Genomic DNA, 20,485 nt, shown 5'->3' on the forward strand with positions numbered 1-20,485 from the left:
TTACTTTAACATTTCAAATAAAAATAAAATTCTAAGACATTACGTTTTTCCTTCTATTTGTGCCCGATTACAGTATCGGTCATAGTATAAGCCGACAGCGATATAACTATTGGATAGCAACGTTAATAAACAGCCTCGTATTCAGCAAACGGATATAACTTACAAAACAATGGAAGTTAACACAGAACAAGTTTCACTTTTTTCTGATATAATTAGCCTAAATCAATCCAGCCTTTTAATGCGAATATTTGATTGAATGGATTTGCGAATATCTGAATACCGATATAGGTATTCGATGCCATCCCTAGTTTGAAATGCAGCCTTTAAAACTTGAATCTAGGAAGAATGTTTTTTTTAATTAAATTAAACTTCTGGGGGACTACAAATGCGTCAAAATACATATGAGCCGTGCTCTGTGAAAAGGGGGTTTGCTCATATGTGTAAAGTGTCGTTCCAGATTAGCCTTTACAGTCTGCACTAGCTAATCAGGGACTTCCCACCTAAATTGGAATTTTGCTAACAAGATACTTTCTTTAAACGGAAAATATCATCAAAGCGGAAAAAGTCGTTTCTGATTAGCCTGTGTGGACTGCAATGGCTTATTTGAGACGACACTGTACTCACATGCATTAACCCCTTTTTCACAGAGCACGTCCTATATCTAACTGGTAAAGGGTTAATAGTCTGCAGTGTATCTCCTGACCAGACTGTACGAATATGCCTCAAATAATGTTATGTTTATTAATTTCAGGACTACTCACGCTATCATATATTAGAAATAGGTAAGCCTTAGCCTGATGAAGTACATAGCTATTTTGAATTATGCCATCCATTTATTTGTTTTACTGATTTTAATGACAATAACTATGCATGAACAATGTTGTTTATTATAATGATTGTATGCCTGATGGAATAATTTGCCAAATTATTGAATAATTGTTTGTTAGTGTTTTAATTTCCCTCATTTCAGGTGAAACTTTTAATGTACAAGTAAATGGTGTGAATGGTGAAGACAGTATAGATACAGTCAATACTCAAAAGGGTTGTTTCCAAACAAAGCTCATTTTAAAACGGGTGAGTTTTAACCTTTTTGCTCAAGTATACACTTCTTTTAACACCTGATTGTTTTTATGCCCCCAAAGGAGGGCATATAGTGACTGTCAGTCCGTCCGTCCATCTGTCTGTCTGTCCGTCACACTTTGGGTTTAGAAAAATGCTCATAACTTCTATGTCGCTTCAGATGTAACCTTCATATTTGGTAAGCATGTGTATATGGACAAGGCCTTTCCATATGTACACAAATTTTGACCCCTTTGACCTTGACCTTGAACTTAGGGTCCACGTTAAGGTTTCAAAATCTGTGTTTAGGTTTCGAAAAATGCTCATAACTTGTATCAAAGTGTTTTTTGGGGCATATGTCATCCTTTGGAAACAGCTCTTGTTTATTATTATTTAAATGGCCAAATGGTCATAAATTATATAATCTCAGCTACCTGCTGTCCTTTAGGTCATAAAACATGGAATTTAAAGTATTAAATAACATTTGAAAGTTAATCTAAAATTCAGACCAGGGTCTCAAAAAAATCTTGCAAAGTAGATAACTAATCTTTGATGGAAAGCAAATCCTTTTTTTTTCCTGTAAATAGTATTAGAAATGTGTTTATGAATAAATTAATTTGCAGTCTGTTTAAAATAAGTGAAAAACTTATGAACTATTAATTTGTTTTTATTAATTACTAAGGGCATAGATATGTTTTACTAGCAATTAAACACTGCAATACTGCAGTACAGAAGTGCTTACAAAACCACTATTATCACTGTACTTTAAGACCACTTTGATCAAAGGCCTTTAATTGTCATACTAGATTAGTATACTTATTTGAACATTTCAGCTGTGCAATATTTTGTGGTAGTGTTAATAACAGGGGTTGTAATGGACCTGAAGTCCCAATCCTGAAAATCAGCCGGGGTCCAGGGGCTGCAAGCCCCGGCAGGGCATAGGGTTGGAAGTTGGAACCCCTTGTAGGGGGTACAGGGGGGCGAAGCCCCCCGAGGCAAAATAATTTTGAGCCTTTGAGGACTTAAAAAGTGCATCCTTGCTATGTCAAATTGTGTTTTATTGTTAAGGTAAATGCATTGACTGACAGACTAAAACTTGACCTTGCTTTGGACACATTAAATCATTAGAAGCCTTTTTTCCATGTTGTCACTTACAGGGCTCAACATTAACCTAAAACCCAACTTGCCCTGCTGGGCAAGTACTTAGAAAATCTACTTGCCCTTAAGGTAAAGCCACTTGCTCAAACATGAAATATCACATAAACTGTAAACCACATTTTTTTTATAAAGATCAAAATGATACACCACAAAACCTTTATATATTTTTGCTAATTTAACAAAATGATTAAAGCAATTAAAGTCTAATTTAAGCCTTAATGTAGATTTGTGCAATTGTTTGACTTACAGTTACTTGTAAAGCCGAATCTAAATAAACTAGACATTTCTCGTCTTCTAACAGTACTGTAAACAACTTATGAACCGTAACAAAAATGTGAATTGACGTAAAGCAAAAGATTGTTGAAAAAGTATGTCGCAAAATATATATACGGAAGCTAGATCTATATAATTTTAGTAGTTTTCTGCGTGACTGAAAACGCCAACGATGTAATTTGTAACTAAAAAGTAAAGAAAAAGATAAACACAATTGCATTTAAAAGCCGATGTTTGGAATTCCAAGCCATTTAAGGTGCTTCTTAAAATAGGTTTGGAAATCCATGCGCACCATGCGTAGTTAGTTTTGACTTCCGCAAACAACAAACCCCGAGGTAAATTCGTGCATTAGGCAAATCATTCGGGTTATTTGTACTATTTAACCACATAAACACACGATGTTCTTTGTTCTTTTTGCACTTGATTTAGCAGAATACTTTTATACAAAAGAAGCTTCAGAAATAACTGGCCAATCAATTTATTGCTTTAAGACAGACGGTATCATACGAATAGTAACGATTGCAAGCGATTGGCAGTCGGACTTTTACGTTTCTGCCGAATTCGACACGGTCCCGATTAATCGCAAGTACCCGGATTTCGCGGTTCATCACCAAAATACTTCGTACAAAGACTTTTTTTGCACCCAAACCCCCTCACCCCCCCCCCCCCCCTGAAAAAAAATCCTTGGATTTATGCCGATCTCAAAACTGGTCCGGGAGCCTCCAAATCCGGATTTCCGGATTTTTCCGGAATTTTACAACCCCTGTTAATAAAAATGCATATTGTACATGGCATAAAGGATTTCAATATCATGCTTTTATGTGAAGTATTGTTGATACGCTAGTTGATTGTGAATTGTGAATTCCAAATACACAAGTCTTGTTTGTTTTTTTTGCAGGTATGGAAGGAAGGCCTGAGTGTATGCATAGTGTTTCTTGTGACATTGTCTTGCTATCCTGCTATATCGTCCTCAATTATGTCGCTTTCAACGGGTAATACTGAATGGCTTGGTAAGTTAACTTATCAGGGATCTAAATGAGCCTTGATCTGGGAAAGGTGTGATTAATGCATGTGTGTAAAGTCTTGTCTCAGAATAGCCTGTGCTTTCCACTTCTATTTCTAGTGTGCTCAGGTGAGCTTTTGTGATCGCCTTTTGTTCGTCGTCCGTTGACCGTTGTGCGACGTCAACATTTGCCATGTTCACTCTCTAGAGGCCACATTTATTGTCCAATCTTCCTGAAATTTGGTCAGAAGATTGGTTTCAATGATATCTTGGATGAGTTCGAAAATGGTTACGTTTGCTTGAAAAACATGGCTGCCAAGGGGCGGGGCATTTTTCCTTATATGGCTATATAAGGCTATAGTAAAATCTTGTTAACACTCTAATTCCTTCTTCTTAACAAAAATTCAGTCTCAGCGGAAAGTATTGGAACATATTTCCGCATAATTGAACTATTCTTTATGAAAACTTGGTAATTCTGAATACTTGAGCTTAGTTAAGCAATGTGAAGTACTTAGAGCCCTATTGCTTTCTATTACAAATGATGTAATACATTTTCTTATGCTCCCTGAAATATTTTGCCAGTATATAGTTGCCAGTTTGTAATTCCTTCCGTCACACTTTTTTGACAGTGTCTCATAGCACCTTCATTTCTTTACCGATCTCTTTCATATTTGGCATGTACGTACTTTCACTGATATTCTTGTTCAAATTGTTAAACTGCTAAGGATAGTTGTATATGAAACAAGATATTTTTCATAAGTTTATGAAGCATCTAAAATTCTCCAATGCATCAATTGTGGAGGCAAATGTTGGTGCACTTGCAAGTGAGCTGGAATTTTAAATTATTTCAAAGAAACTAAAATATTTTTCTTTTTTTTAAATCAAGGTTTTATAATATGGAAACTTCCCTGTTCAAAGTGTTTTTTTCCTGCTATTATTATGCCCCCCTTCGAAGAAGAGGGGGTATATTGCTTTGTTCATGTCGGTCGGTCTGTCGGTCTGTCGGTCGGTCCGTCCACCAGGTGGTTGTCATACGATAACTCAAGAACGCTTGGGCCTAGGATCATGAAACTTCATAGGTACATTGATCATGACTCGCAGATGACCCCTATTGATTTTGAGGTCACTAGGTCAAAGGTCAAGGTCACGGTGACTCGAAATAGTAAAGTGGTTTTTTGAATGATAATTCAAGAATGCATACGTGGCCAACAGGGCACACTCTGAACAATATTACTGAAGCAACTGGTCTGTAATCCTAAATCTATAATTATCAGTCCAATGAAACATCATCCTTTTAGTAAAATACAGTGGATCAGTAAAAATATTATCAGAATATGAGATTTTTTGTATATTTTGTATATTAAATATTGTGTTAATGTTTAATTTTGTTGATTAATATAAATATAAGCAGGACAGGGGAGGTAATACACTACAGGGGAAACAAATGCAATAAGTTTAAATTTATTGTTACAGATTTGCCTCCCTTGTAATATATTTAAATTTTACCAAATGTAAGGCTAACTGCATTTTTGTAATGCATACTACTACTACTACTACTACTACTACTACTACTACTACTACTACTACTACTACTGCTACTGCTGCTGCTGCTGCTGCTGCTGCTGCTACTACTACTACTACTTCTACTACTACTACTACTACTACTACTACTACTACTACTACTACTACTACTACTACTACTACTTCTACTACTTCTACTACTACTACTACTACTACTACTACTACTACTACTACTACTCTACTACTACTACTACTACTACTACTACTACTACTACTACTACTACTACTACTTCTACTACTGCTCTACTACTACTACTACTACTACTACTACTACTACTACTACTACTACTTCTTCTACTACTACTACTACTACTACTACTACTACTACTACTACTACTACTACTACTACTTCTACTACTTCTACTGCTACTACTACTACTACTACTACTACTACTACTACTACTACTCTACTACTACTACTACTACTACTACTACTACTACTACTACTACTACTACTACTACTACTACTACTACTTCTACTACTGCTCAACTACTACTACTACTACTACTACTACTACTACTACTACTACTACTTCTACTACTACTACTACTACTACTACTACTACTACTACTACTACTACTACTACTACTACTACTACTACTACTACTATTTCTTCTGCTACCACCACCACCACCTACTACTACTACTACTCTATTACTACTACTACTACTACTACTACTACTACTACTACTACTACTACTACTACTACTACTACTACTACTACTACTACTACTACTTCTACTACTACTCTACTATTACTATTACTACTACTACTACTACTACTACTACTACTACTTCTACTACTACTACTACTACTACTACTACTACTACTACTACTACTACTACTACTACTACTACTTCTAATACTACTATTTCTACCACCACCACCACCGCCGCCGCCGCCGCCACCACCACCGCCACCACCACCTTCACCACCACCAGCACCACCACCACCACTGCTACTACAACTTATAGCCCATATAGGGGGGCATGCATGTTTTACAAACAGCCCTTGTTAAAAATATATATTATTCAAATGATTACCTATGACTAGAGGTTAGTATTTTTCTAGTTGTTAGAGGAGAGATAACAACTCGTGGAAGCTTATATTTTTGTTATCCCCCGCCATAGGCGGAGGGATATTGTTTTTGGCGTTGTCCGTCTCCATCTTTCCGTCCGTCAGGCACTTTTGTGTCCGGAGCCATATCTTGGAAGTGCTTGGGCAGATTTCATTGAAACTTGGTATGAGTATATATATGGGTAAGAGGATGATGCACGCCAAATGGCATTGTGCACTATCTGTTAATAACGGAGTTATGGCCCTTTGTATCTTAAAAAAAATCTTTTTTAGTGTCAAATATAATACTTTTGTGTCCAGAAGCATATTGGCAGGGGATATCAATTCAACGAATTTGCTTGTTAATACACATATCATTCATGCCTATATAAAGCATTTATGTAAATATATATATGCCAAAGAAGTCATGTTTGATCTTTCTTTTTCATAAGAGTAAAATTTGTATATAAATGGTTAAGAAAAAATGCAAAAAAAGATATTCAGGTTTGGTAACTTTGAATGTCTGAGAATCTTTAATTGTTCAGTAGTTTTTATTAAACTGTAATTTTTTAGGCAGAATACCATGACTAAAGTAAATATGCGAAAAAGAAAAGAAAATCAAAGTTTTTATTACAGTTCTAATGACTTAGGAACATTGCATTAGTAAAATGTTGATGATATACTAATAATACTTTCAGGCACATGCAATAAAACTTATTTTTAAAATCCAATAAATTAAGTTTTATTCTTGTCTTGGGCAATTAACCTTTGACATACACATAGCCATGACAAAACTACAGGTATGTGTTTTTGATATTTGAAACATTGAAATGATTTCTATTTCAGAAAAATACTTTACTGCACTCGTGTGCTTTCTTCTAATGAACTGCGGTGATTATGCTGGTCGGATAATATCTGGATATCTAAAATGGGTGTGTTTTGAGCAATTTTTATTTTAAAAGGATTTATTAGAAAATTATTTTTCATTTTTATGTCCCCCAGTCTATACTTGGGGACATATTGTTTTTGCCCTGTCTGTTTGTTTGTTGGTTTGTTTGCATCAAACTTTAACATTGGCCATAACTTTTGCAATATTGAAGATAGCAACTTGATATTTGGCATGCATGTGTATCTCATGGAGCTGCAATTTTTGAGTGGTGAAAGGTCAAGGTCAGCATTCAAGGTCAAAGGTCAGATATATGGGGGACATAGTGTTTCACAAACACATATTGTTATTTATGCTTTCATCTATTTAGTAGAACATAATCGATTCATAACTACATGTTTCAAGTAATAAATATGCACCCAGATATGAAGAAAAGGGTTTTATACTGGAAGTATTATGGACTTGACATGTATTTTTCAGCCAAAGTTTGGTCAGTCCAACATGCTACTGATATTGGCCCTACTGCGAGTGGCATTCATCCCCCTACTGATGTACTGCAATGTTCAACCGAGATCTGACCCTGTGGTGTTCAACAGCGATATCTACCCAGTAGTGTTTATCCTGCTACTGGGGCTTACCAATGGGCACTTCGGCACTTTGGCCATGATGTATGGGCCAGGGTAAGGAATTATGAGTTTTTTTGGGGGGGGATATTTTCTAGAGAGTTTATAATATTAAGACATACAACTTAATATTATTTAATGAAAAACAAGTTATTTGTGTAATCTTTTAGAAGGTTGTTTAATTGTTACTCACTTTCTGTATTCAGCTAGTATTTATGTATTTTTTCTTGGGAATTAATTTTTATCAGACTTGAGTTGTAACCCTTATATCTAATATACAGATTAATTTAAGGTGTACTCCTGAAAAACACATTTTACAATTTGAATGTCAGAAAGTTGGAAACAGCCATGCATTTGTGGTTTTGTTTTCAAACAATAATTTGGGCAATATTTTAATTCAGAATTAAGGTGAATGCTATAAATATACATGCTACTAAATGACTGAATTGAAAAGAAAGATGTAAAAATTTCCATGAAATGTTCCCATCTCCAACTTAAGAAATAAGAAGAAATTTATAAATTTAGATTAAGGAAAGAGATCTATAAATTAAGGATAAGAAAATAGCCCTATGCATTTAGGATAAATGATCTATGATGGATATAAGAAAAGAGGGTTATGAGTTCAGAATACGAACAGAGCTATAAATTCATGATAATAAAATATAGCTATGAATAAGATGAGCTTCAAACAGGAATAAGACAAGGAAGCTATGAATTCAGAATAAGAAAATAAAGCAAGGATACAGCCTTATAAATTGTGAAGAGCCTTGTGCAAAATGGTTATTATGCCATATGTGATAGCTCTGGACAAGCTTCTGCATTCTTGCAGTCTGGTAAGGAGCTACACTGTCCACTATTAAGTCATGTAAGGTTTCTAATTAGTGGACTCATCAGAGAATACATATGCAGAGGATATTTGGAGCTACACTGGTCAGATATGTCCTAAGACCCTTTTTTGCATAATGGGTCTATTGTTTCTTCTTATGAGCTTTGCTGTGGGAAAACAGGCTTAAATGCATGTGCTTAAAGTGTCATCCCAGATGAGCTTGTACCGACTACACTTTCGGCTTTTGAAGTATTTTTCATTTTAAGGCAGTCTTGCCTTTGCAAAAATCCAGCTGGAAAGTGTCGTCCTTGACGTTCCTAATCTGGGACAACACTTAAGGCACTGACTTTAAGCCCCGTTTTCCCAGAGGGAGTCTCATAAGGAGAAAAGCTTTGGCAAAAAAGGGGCTAAGGACTTATTTCCCAGAGCAATGGTCTTATGTATTGTAGGAAGGTGATGCCGGACCAGGCTGAGAGGACCGGGGCCATCATGTCCAGCTTCCTGACCACGGGGCTCGTGATTGGCTCCCTGCTGGCCATACTGCTCATGAAAGCACTGTAAAGAATCTCCTTTGTGTTGCATCTAACCTTGTGAATCTCTCTGGTATTGGATTGGAACTTACTGTATAAACAATGTCATCGCTGGTTGGCGACTGACATGTATATACATTTCTGTGAAAGAAGTTATGACTTTTACCTTTAGATAAAATCTCCACTGGTATTTCAATCTGCACTGAATATAAAATCTCTGAATAAGTGTTAGCTAATTGTCTACTAAAGTAGAGAAAAATCTTGTGGAAAGTTAACAAATAGCAGGAATTAGAGAGATGGACTCTTCCCTTTCGATAAAAGCTTTAAGATAAATCCAGAAGTTAACTAGGTCGTTTGGTAAGCGCAATGGTTGGTACATGCTTTTCACGGAGGCGTTCTGGGTTAAATTCACGCTCTTGGTACATGTGAGGTTGGTTGGTGGTCACCATACCGGATAAATGTGGGGTTACCTCCAGGTTCTCTGGATTCGTTCTTCAGCAAAAGACCACATCAAATATTTAGAAACTGCAGCTATAATTTAAAATTTGTCAAAAGTTTTGTGAGTCCAGTAAGTTAAATAGGTAGAAGTGCTAGGACACACTCCGGGTTCTTTCTTTATGCAGCCTCAGGTAGGGAGAGGATCTCATCAACTTGAAAATATGTACACATACGTTATTTAGCCTCAGGGGGGGGACTTCAACACTTAGAAATGTGTACATACGCAAGTTAACTGTTGTTGACTTTTGAGATAAGTGTTAAGCCCTTGGAAAGAAATTTACAAGTTGTTGACTTTGATCTTTATATAAATGCTTTGCACTAAGTCTGTTGGTTGATATTAATTATTGCCTTTCTATGACAATCTGATAAAATCTCCCAAGAGATATCTGTAGAATTGAATATTTGTATTTATTGATTCTGAGCATTAATTTATATTCATATGTGTAGATTTTAGGAGTATGGTGTAATTTGATTGTGAAAAAACTAAAATACACATGTATATATATATAAAAATAAAGGTTAACTATTAGATTTTTTAGAGCCTGTACCTGGCTTTTGTGCCAGTTTGCAGGTTGTATAGATTTATTGACATTGATATATATATATATATATTCTTCAACATTTTGTTCAAATGGAAAAAATCTAGTTATTTTGTATAGCGGTTATTGTCTGTTGTATTCTTCAAATATAGTGTATTCCATGTAACCTATTCAACAAACAATTTCTTTTACGCTTTTTAGAATGATCATAATGCATGTATTTGAAGGGCTAATATTATCTGATTGATACATTTCTAGGTTTGAGTGTTAGACTGTTGTATCAACTTAACATTTCTATATCAGATACAGCTTTACATGTATGTGCATTTTTATGCCACCGGTAGGGTGGCATATAGCAGTTGAACTGTTGAAATCCAAGGGAAGTAACAAACTTTAAAGGGAGATAATTTCTATTTTATATCTTTTGGCAGGTACAGATCATTTTCACAAGGGAAGTAATATATTTTTTAAAGGGATATAATCATATTATTTTTTATAATCAAAGCGGCGCAGTAGGGGGAATTGTGTTTCTGACAAACACATCTCTTGTTTTATTTTTGCTATGAAATGTTTATAAAAAATTGAGCCACCTTCTAGAAAAAACCGGCTTAATGCATATGCAGCCTTTTATGGAAATTTGTTAAAAGGATTTCTCTTTTAAACAAAAATACATCCTAGGCTGAAAGTGTTATCCCTGATTACCTGTAGCCTGTGCAGACTGAATAGACTAATCTGGGACGACACTGTAAGCACTTGCATTAAGCTGGGCTTTCCTACAAAAAGAAGTTCTCGAGGTAAAATTTAGTAGTGTTCTGTGATATTTTAGGGCCAGTAATTTTTGTCTCGGCTAGATTGAACTTTACCGGTACGCAGTTGTTTACCACTATCAACAAAGCGGGGGTTTGGGGGCAGAAGCCCCTGATACTAAGGCAATATATAGGATAAAAAGGATTATTAGGTGTTGCTTTAGGTGTTAAAATTATACGCTTTTCCATTCTTTTTACGTACCGGTAAAGTTCAATTGTCCCTTTGTCTCAGAATTGTATTTTTCTAATTGCAAGGAAAAAGATTGACACAGTTGTGTCAAAAAGTTTGCTGATTTTTTGTGTTATAATTCAGAGTTGGTTTATTGGCAAATGAACAATCATTTGAAACTTGCTCACAGATTGTCAAAATAAAACTTCATGAACTGTTGGTCTCAGATTCAGAAAATTAAAGAACATTGTACATGATGGAGAAAAACAACACTTCTGACATAGACTCTTATTGAAAATATAATTTTGTTTATGAGTAATCATCAATAAAATTGATACACTTTTTGGCGAAATTGGAAGTTGTATTTTTGTGTTAAAGACATGTTATTAAGATTACAAAGGTTGGCTTTTTAACACAAATCTTAATGAAATAAATAAGGCATGAAATGAGAACTTAGTCAGATCCTGTATTTCTTTTATAAACAGACAAACAATTAAATTGCAAGCATAAATTATTCTTTCATGAATTATCTTTAGTAGTTGACAATTTATCAATGGAAAGTTGTGTTTTTGTTTATAGGGATGTCATGTACTTTTTGAATCCCACTTGCTATTCTTTTAAGAAGCCAAGACATAATCAAAATGAGCCTCACTCTGGGTAAACGGAGCTTAATGCATATGCGTTCAGTGTTATCTCAGATTAGCCTGCGCCGTCTGAATCGGCTAATCAGGGATGACACTTTCCGCTATAGTCTGAATTTTCATTAAACGATAAATTCCATACGCGCGGAAAGTGTTGTCCCTGATTAATCTGGGAAGAAACCTCACGCACAAGCGTATAAAAATAACTACTTGTGTTGGGTATAGTAATGTGCCTGCATACTGCCAAATTTAATACTTATTATACATGTACTGCTATTGTATTACACTTCCTATAATGTATTTTTGTTTGCTACATTGTTATATGTATTTGATCACACTGTCTGTGTCTGCCATCCGAAGATGCTGTCTTCCAATCACATGGTATGAGTAACACGTTTGCTGCATTAACATGACACATCATGTCTCTTTGTTGCAAATGATATTATAAATTACATGTATATATATCAAACAGTCACATGCTTTATTTTTTGATTTTGTACATTTTACATTATTGTACACGTTATATCTAGTATGCAATGTGTTGAGATGAAATTGTATGCTATTGATGTAGTATGTTGCCTAGTTGTAGAATGTATTTTCAGACATTTGAATCTCATATTTGCTCGTTCTGTTGCAGTGGAATGCGAATCATACTTGGTCACATAATTCATTGTATATTCATCACATTTAGGTACCATTTTAAGCAATTTTTGTATCGGTTATATAGGGTAAATCTTTTGGCTAAGTCTGTATAGTCTATGTATTTGCAATTGAAACACAATACTGCGAAAAGTGATAAGGAATTCCACAAAAAAGCTGCTTTTTTCCAGAAATGTTTATCTCATCTTTTTTTATCCATTTTACAATTGCATCAATATGAATGCTTTGAAATTTAAATTGGATACTACAAGTCCATTTAATTATTTATTTTGCAATACCTCAATGCTGATTTCATAGCAGTCCTCAGTCACATATATTGCCAGCTTGTTTGCTTTCAGAAGAAAACTGCTAAGAGTAGAGGCAAAGTAATACATCCTGTGTCTGCTCTGACCATTTGTAGTATAAGGTTTCAACAGTATTATTATTTACATCATACCAGCATTTATCTTTGGAGTGGCTATATCACTATAATCCTTGATCTAGTGTTTTATATTATATACAGTAAAACTGCGATAACTCGAGGACTGACCTCAATGCTCGAGTAATCGCAAGTTTCGAGTAATCCATGGTATCATTTGTTTTCACTGTTTTGGTTGATGATGCTTAACTTCTGACCGCAAACGCTTTATTTACATGTAAGACTGTGCTTGGAAAAGAAAAGGATTTGTAAGAAAAAAATCGCTTAAGGTTACAGTCTACTTAACTAAACAATAAGAATGATCGTTCATTCTTTTTTATACCATACATTTTATCATAATTAGTGATTGCTGGTAATCATTTAATTATCATTAAAACGATGTAGCTTTTATTTGCGTCTCAAAGGATGGCAATTTACTGTGTTTCTCAAACTGCGACTAACTTCACACCTTATCAAGCGTTTTTGTCTGCTTGATTGCCCTGTTTTCACAACTCGAATATTTTTAGCACCGACCACACGAGAAAGTGTCCTCGAATAATTGCCCGTTAATTACGTGTGAAATGCCTTTCAGGGACCAGCACACATCCTCGAGTTATCGAAAATCGCATGTTTGAGTTATTGCGGGTATTTTATATAGAAATTAAAGGAAAATGTTAGGGACTTCCTTTCATGCTCGAGTAATCGCCAGTTTTCGAGAAATCGCCAGCTCGAGTTATTGCAATTCTACTGTATTATAAATACCTACATGTATTTACATTTTATTTGAACATTTGGATGAAGAATTAATAACATATATAACAATTGTAAAACATAAACATATATTCTGATCAATGTGTTACAGTACCATACAAAAATGGAAGTTAGTTCATGCAACAACTACGGGCTGTTGTTCCCCCTTTATTAAGATAGCTAAACAGGATTACTTAGAACACAGATGCTGTAATAATTGGGTATTGTCACAAAACTTGTCAATAAAAACTTGAAAGAATACCAAGGGTCACAAACTCATACTAGTATTTATTGTTTGATCACTCTACCAGTAATACTTAAGTCAGAAGTCCCAAATTTTCACCTGATTGCCTTATCAAAGCCCTAAGTTGTTAACTGCTTTAGTCAGACAAAAAAATTGTGCCAAAATACCCAGGTCACAAAATATCTCAGGGTGATTTGCTTTTGTGAAGGTCAACAAGGCAAGCTGAAATAAGTGCTGTGATGCAAAAACGGGTCTTATGCCATATGCGGACAGAGTAGCTCCAGAGCATCATTCGCAATCTGGTTGGTTGTCTGCTTTAACGTCTTGCAAGGCTTTGTTGTCTCATTAGCACACAGAGTAGCTCCTAATCAAACTGCGCAGGCTGATCAGGAGCTACGCTGGCAGCATAGTTAATAAGACTCATTTTTGCATTACACCCTTCAAATACTTCTTCTAGTTACATGCCTCGCTATACTCCTATATGTACAGACTGACCCGTCTCTGTTGAATATGTTTTCCAGATATACCTGTATAGCATGAATGGTTGATGATGATAATGCAAATACAAATTTGTTGTTTCAGCTTATTTGTACCATCAGTATATGAATTATTGTTATCCTACTGTTACAAATAAAAATATAAACATCAGTGAGCAGTTTTAAGTATTTTTGGTCTCATATGTACCTTATGACATTGAGAGGAAATGCAGAGTACACTAATTTCTTATCTGCATTTTTCTTATTAATTTACTGCAGCCTATTTTGTGTATAGACTAGTCCTTTTCTGGTATGGAGCATGGATTCAAATAACCTTCAAGTATTGATAGAGGGCTCTAAGGGAAAGTGCCAAGTTCAAGAACCATAAGTCTATCTTTTCCTTTGAGTTATTTCCTTTTAGTCAATTTTCTTGTGCAAATTCCCATAGTATTGAAGGTATTTAAATAAAACTTGATGAATTAGAGGTCATCGAGAGTAAGTGCAATGTACAAGAATCTAAGCCCTCTGTATTTTTTGTAGTTATTTTCTTTTTTAGCTCACCTGAGCACAACGTGCTCATGGTGAGCTTTTGGGATCGCCTTTTGGCCGTCGTGCGTTGTGCGGCGTCAACATTTGCCTTGTTAACTCTCTAGAGGCCACATTTATTTCCAATCTTCATGAAATTTGGTCAGAAGATTGGTCTCAATGATATCTTGGATGAGTTCGAAAATGGTTACGTTTGCTTGAAAAACATGGCTGCCAAGGGGTGGGGCATTTTTCCTGGCTATAGTAAAATCTTGTTAACACTCTAGAGGCTACATTTATTGTCTGATCTTCATGAAACTTGGTCAGAAGATTCATCCCAATAATATCTTGGACGAGTTCGCAATTGATGCCAGTTGGTTGAAAAACATGGCCGCCAGGGGGCGGGGCATTTTTCCTTATATGGCTATATTAAAACCTTGTTAACACTCTAGAGGCCACATTAAGTTTCCGATCTTCATGAAACTTGCTCAGAAGATTTGTCCCAATGATATCTTGGATGAGTTCAAAAATGGTAACCTTTGCTTGAAAAACATGGCTGCCAAGGGGCGGGGCATTTTTCCTTATATGGCTATATTAAAACCTTGTTAACACTCTAGCGGTCACATATATTTTCCAATCATCATGAAACTTGGTCAGAAGATTTGTCCCAATGATATCTTGGATGAGTTTGAAAATGGATTTGGTTGCTTTAAAAACATGGCCACCAGGGGCGGGTCTTTTTTCTTTATATGGCTATAGTAAAACCTTGTTAACACTCTAGAGGCCACATTTATTGTCCAATCTTCATGAAATTTGGTCAGAAGATTGGTCTCAATGATATTTTGGATGAGTTCGAAAATAATTGTGTTTGTTTGAAAAACATGGCTTCCAAGGGGCGGGACATTTTTCCTTATATGGCTTAAGTAAAATCTTAACACTCTAGAGGCCACATTTACTGTCCGATCTTCATGAAACTTGGTCAGAAGATTCATCCCGATAATATCTTGGACGAATTAAAAAATGATGCCTGTTGGTTGAAAAACATGGTTGCCAGGGGGCGGGCCATTTTTCCTTATATGGCTATAGTAAAACCTTGTTAACACTCTAGAGGCCATATTTATTTTCCGATCTTCATGAAACTTGGTCAGAAGATTTGTCCCAATAATATCTTGTTATCTCAGGTGAGCGACTTTGGGCCTTTCAGGCCCTCTTGTCTTATTTTGTGTATCGTTCTTTTCTTGTGGGGAGCATAACATAAAAAAGCATTTCATGAATTCAAATGAACCTTCATATAAACATATATGTCTCAGGAAATTTTGCAAAGTAAAATGACCACAACTCTTTATGTAGTACATGTATTTACAGAGTTATTGCCTTACTTAAAATTTTGCATGTGCCAAGTACAAAATCATAAGTATTTCAGGGAAAAAAAATGCAATTCATTACATTTTATCGATACTATGTAGGACCTCAGAGGAAGTGAAGGGTACAAGACACAACTCTTTCTACAATATTTTGTTCATAACAAATATATATACCATCTTTTTAAGGACATATCACTTTCTGAAATGGTCAGAAGTGGGTGGGGTAATGTAAAGTTATAATTCCTCATATTAGCATTCTATATTTAGTTCGGAACAATATGCAGAACTAAAATAACATATACTTCAGTGATACATGAACCAGTTCTAATGAAATCTTTCAAAGAGTAAATAATCACATGTTTTCACCTTATAAACCACTTTCTTCTTGGGCGTTGTAAGTCCTTATTTTCATTTTTTGTTCATAAATCCATTGACACCAACTGGAACCTGATGCAAGAACTTAAACAATCTCTTCAGTTCTTTTTGAGTTATTGCCCATTGGTATTTTTCTTGTGCAGAGCCCAAATTAGAGCACTTGAATTGTGCAGATCATAGCTAAACAAGAAACATTGCAACGCAACAAAACCAGGTTGTCAATTTATAATATAGTAATTTAAAAACTTGTGGAATCCCAAGTATTTTTTATTGCAACAAGGGCTGTTTGTAAAACATGCATGCCCCCCATATGTGCTGTCAGTTGTAGTGGCACCCATTGTGTGAATACGTTTTTTGGCACTGTGACCTTGACTTTTGACCTAGTGACCTGAAAATCAATAGGGGTCATCTGCGAGTCATGATCAATGTACCTATAAAGTTTCATGATCCTAGGCGTAAGCTTTCTTGAGTCGTCATCCGGAAACCATTTTTCTAAGTTGAGTCACCGTAACCTTGACCTAGTGACCTGAAAATCAATAGGGGTCATCTGCGAGTCATGATCAATGTACCTATGAAGTTTCATGATCCTAGGCATAAGTGTTCTTGAGTTATCATCCAGAAACCATTTTACTATTTCGGGTCACCGTGACCTTTGACCTAGTGACCTGAAAATCAATAGGGGTCATCTGCGAGTCGTGATCAATGTACCTGTGAAGTTTCATGATCCTAGGCATAAGCGTTCTTGAGTTATCATCTGGAAACCATTTTACTATTTCGGGTCACCGTGACCTTGAAATTTGACCTAGTGACCTGAAAATCAATAGGGGTCATCTGCAAGTCATGATCAATGACCATATGAAGTTTCATGATCCTAGGCATAAGCCTTCTTGAGTTATCATATGGAAACCATTTTACTATTTCGGGTCACCGTGACCTTGACCTTTGGCCTAGTGACCTGAAAATCAATAAGGGTCATCTGCGAGTCATGATCAATGTACCTATGAAGTTTCATGATCTTAGGCATAAGCGTTCTTGAGTTATCATCCGGAAACCATTTTACTATTTCTGGTCACAGTGACCTTGACCTAGTGACCTCAAAATCAATAGAGGTAATCTGCGAGTCATGATCAATGTACCTATGAAGTTTCATGATCCTAGGCCTAAGCGTTCTTGAGTTATCATCCGGAAACGATCTGGTGGACGGACATACTGACGGACCTACATGAGCAAAACAATATACCCCCTCTTCTACAAAGGGGGGCATAAAAAGCTATACTGGTACATGTATTACGAAAATGATTGTAATAAAAATTAATGTATCAATAACAGCATTAAAATGTATTTTTCAAGAAAAAATTATAACTATTCTGTTTTCCCCAATTTTGAAATTTGAGAACACTAAGTTCCAAACGGTACTTTGGACGCATTTAGCACTTACGTTGATGCAGTTGTGAATGCACAGCAATGACACACAAGTCAATATTAATGCAGGTTTTATGTCATCAGTTTTAACTTTTTAATTTCTAGCAACAGAAGCCATGCTGACATTTTATTATGAGACCACAATCAACTATAATTGGTTTGAATACACTTTATTTTTACATTATTCTTTTTCTACAATTAAAATATATGTAAAGTTTCCATTTACTGTAAATTATACAAACTACAGTGTACAAAAAATACTTCAAACTAAATGAGATAAATAAATGTTTCCTCCTGCATGTACAATTTTAGGCCATTATCTGTAAGCCTAATTAATCAAAGACACATACACACATTTAAAACGAGCCGCGTTCTGTGAAAAGGGGGTTTAATGCATATGCGTAAAGTATCATCCCAGATTAGCCTGTGCAGTCCACACAGGCTAATCTGGGACAACACTTTACGCAAATGCATTAAATCCTCTTTCACAGAGCATGGCTCAAATATAATCCAGAAAGAACACATAGAATAGAAGGTAGTAACCTATAGTGGAAATGTACATGACCTATGACCTATAGTGGAAATTTACTTCTGTCAGCTCAGTCATTCTGCAATAGCTGCTAACATATCAGTCAACCATATGAATGATGTTTCAACACAAACCTTGCACAGTTACAAAAACAGTATCTCCCACCCAATAGACCAACACAAACAGATTCAGCAATTGAAACAATGATGTTGATTAAATTTTCGACAAAAAATAGGCATGTGCTGCTCATTGAATAATCATTAAACAGATAAAGGAACTGTTGTACAAAAAAATAAACCCAAATACTCAGAGATAAAACAATTCAGTCCTTTACACATACAGATCACCATTATCACTAATCAGCAAAAAAACACTGACATCAAAAAACCACAATCAAAACAATAAAAAGTCATTTAAACAAACACTTCACCATTATGATTTGTCAGAAAAGGCACTGTTGAAAAAAACACATACCATCATAGAGATAAAATATGTCCAGTCCTTCATATGAACAATTAACCGTTATCATAAATAAGAAAAAGGCTCTGTCGTTAACATACCAAACAGACACAGAGATTGAAAATCAGTCTTTGAAACAAACAATTCTTCACTTTCAAACATGGTTGATTTTTTAAGATCGAAAATAAGTCATTTACAGAAACAATGCTTCACTTCCAAAACCATCACATGCATCAAAAATCAGTCCTTTACACAAACAATTTTTCATACCATACAATTATAAAGAAAACAAGAGCTGTCACCATAGGATGAGTCATGCCCCTTATAATTGCTTGATAGAAGTTATGAGCTTTTTTCGGAACCTAAACGCAGATTTCGAAACCTAAACGCGGACCCTAAGTTCAAGGTCACAGGGGTCAAAATTTGTGTGCGTATGGAAAGGCCTTGTCCATATACACATGCATGCCAAATATGAAATTGCTATCTGAAGCGACATAGAAGTTATGAGCATTTTTTGAAACCTTAACGCAAAATGACGGACAGACGGACGGACAGTCCGATCACTATATGCCCTCCTTCGGGGGCATAAAAATCACTCATTACCACTTTTAAACATGATTGATTCATAGAGATGGCAAATCAGTCCTCATACCAACAATCCACCACTTTCACACATGGTCGATTCCTGCAGAAAAGGGAATGTAGATGCTGTGGAGATCATCAAAGTACGCGCCGTCGTTGTCGCCGCCGCCAAAGATGATAATCTCGTCTTCCTCCTCGTTGTCATGACGATACGGCACACACAGCGCCTTGTGACCAACCCGCGCGCAGGGAGCACTCTCCACGCTCACCCGCGTCCAGCTCAGCTTGTCTGAAATTGAGAGAGAGAACTGTAAGTAACATGCTGCTTTAAAGATTCAATGCCTTTTGGCCTCTGCAACTTGCAGAGATGGAAATAAGCGGAGGTCAAAAAGCCAATAGCCCTTTAAAAAATAGTGGGTGCTGCTAGATTTTCTGAGAAACTTATATTTCCTCAGCTGATCTGACTGTAAGAAGACAACTGTTCTAGCCTTGCAGTGGTAAAAACTGGGCTCAATGCACGAGTGTAAAGTGTCATCCCAGATTAACCTGTATGATCCCAACAGGCTAATCAGGGATAACAGGGTCCACTTCTATGGAATTTGTTTGTTTAAAAGTAGTCTGTTCTAAACAAACATCCAGAGTAGGTGGAAAGTGTCCTCCCTGATAAGCCTTTGCAGATTGCACATGCATTAAGCTCAGTTTTTCCAGAACAAGGCTTTTTAGTAACTTGCAGGAATGGAAAGAAGCAGGTGCCCACTAGCCAATGGCTTAAAAAAATTATCTCAGACAATTAACGATTTTCTGAGAAACTCCTCTATAAGCAAGGGCAGGCAACAATGGTCCAAAATAACCCTGAAATAATGCCCAGTATCTGATCATGTATTACAAAAATAAATTCTTTCATGGACAATCTTTTAAACAAATTAACTGCAATATTTTTTTTTAAGTGTTAACCCTGCTTACATGATTACTTGATTAATAATCAATAAAGTTGTTAAGAGATATTACCAGGTATACACAAATACTTTATGAGAGGCTTGGAAGAAAATCTC

The 20,485-nt window shown here is 35.7% G+C and overlaps 2 protein-coding genes across 2 annotated transcripts in view; one reads left to right on the top strand and one right to left on the bottom strand.

The window, feature by feature from the left end:
• The window catches only part of LOC127874984 (equilibrative nucleoside transporter 3-like), a 28,765-nt gene extending 14,416 nt beyond the window's left edge, over positions 1-14,349 (top strand). Inside the window, exons 8-13 of the mRNA XM_052419707.1 lie at positions 752-782; positions 971-1,074; positions 3,389-3,500; positions 6,979-7,064; positions 7,499-7,698; positions 8,917-14,349. Coding sequence (XP_052275667.1) covers positions 752-782; positions 971-1,074; positions 3,389-3,500; positions 6,979-7,064; positions 7,499-7,698; positions 8,917-9,028 — 645 coding nt within the window. The 3' untranslated portion in view covers positions 9,029-14,349. The remainder of the gene's footprint in view (positions 1-751; positions 783-970; positions 1,075-3,388; positions 3,501-6,978; positions 7,065-7,498; positions 7,699-8,916) is intronic.
• Positions 14,350-18,017: 3,668 nt separating this feature from the next.
• The window catches only part of LOC127874981 (probable serine/threonine-protein kinase DDB_G0272254), a 48,811-nt gene continuing 46,343 nt past the window's right edge, over positions 18,018-20,485 (bottom strand). Inside the window, exon 11 of the mRNA XM_052419705.1 lies at positions 18,018-19,722. Coding sequence (XP_052275665.1) covers positions 19,520-19,722 — 203 coding nt within the window. The 3' untranslated portion in view covers positions 18,018-19,519. The remainder of the gene's footprint in view (positions 19,723-20,485) is intronic.

The sequence above is a fragment of the Dreissena polymorpha genome, chromosome 3, assembly GCF_020536995.1.
Source record: "Dreissena polymorpha isolate Duluth1 chromosome 3, UMN_Dpol_1.0, whole genome shotgun sequence".
NCBI classification, from domain to species: Eukaryota; Metazoa; Mollusca; class Bivalvia; order Myida; family Dreissenidae; genus Dreissena; species Dreissena polymorpha.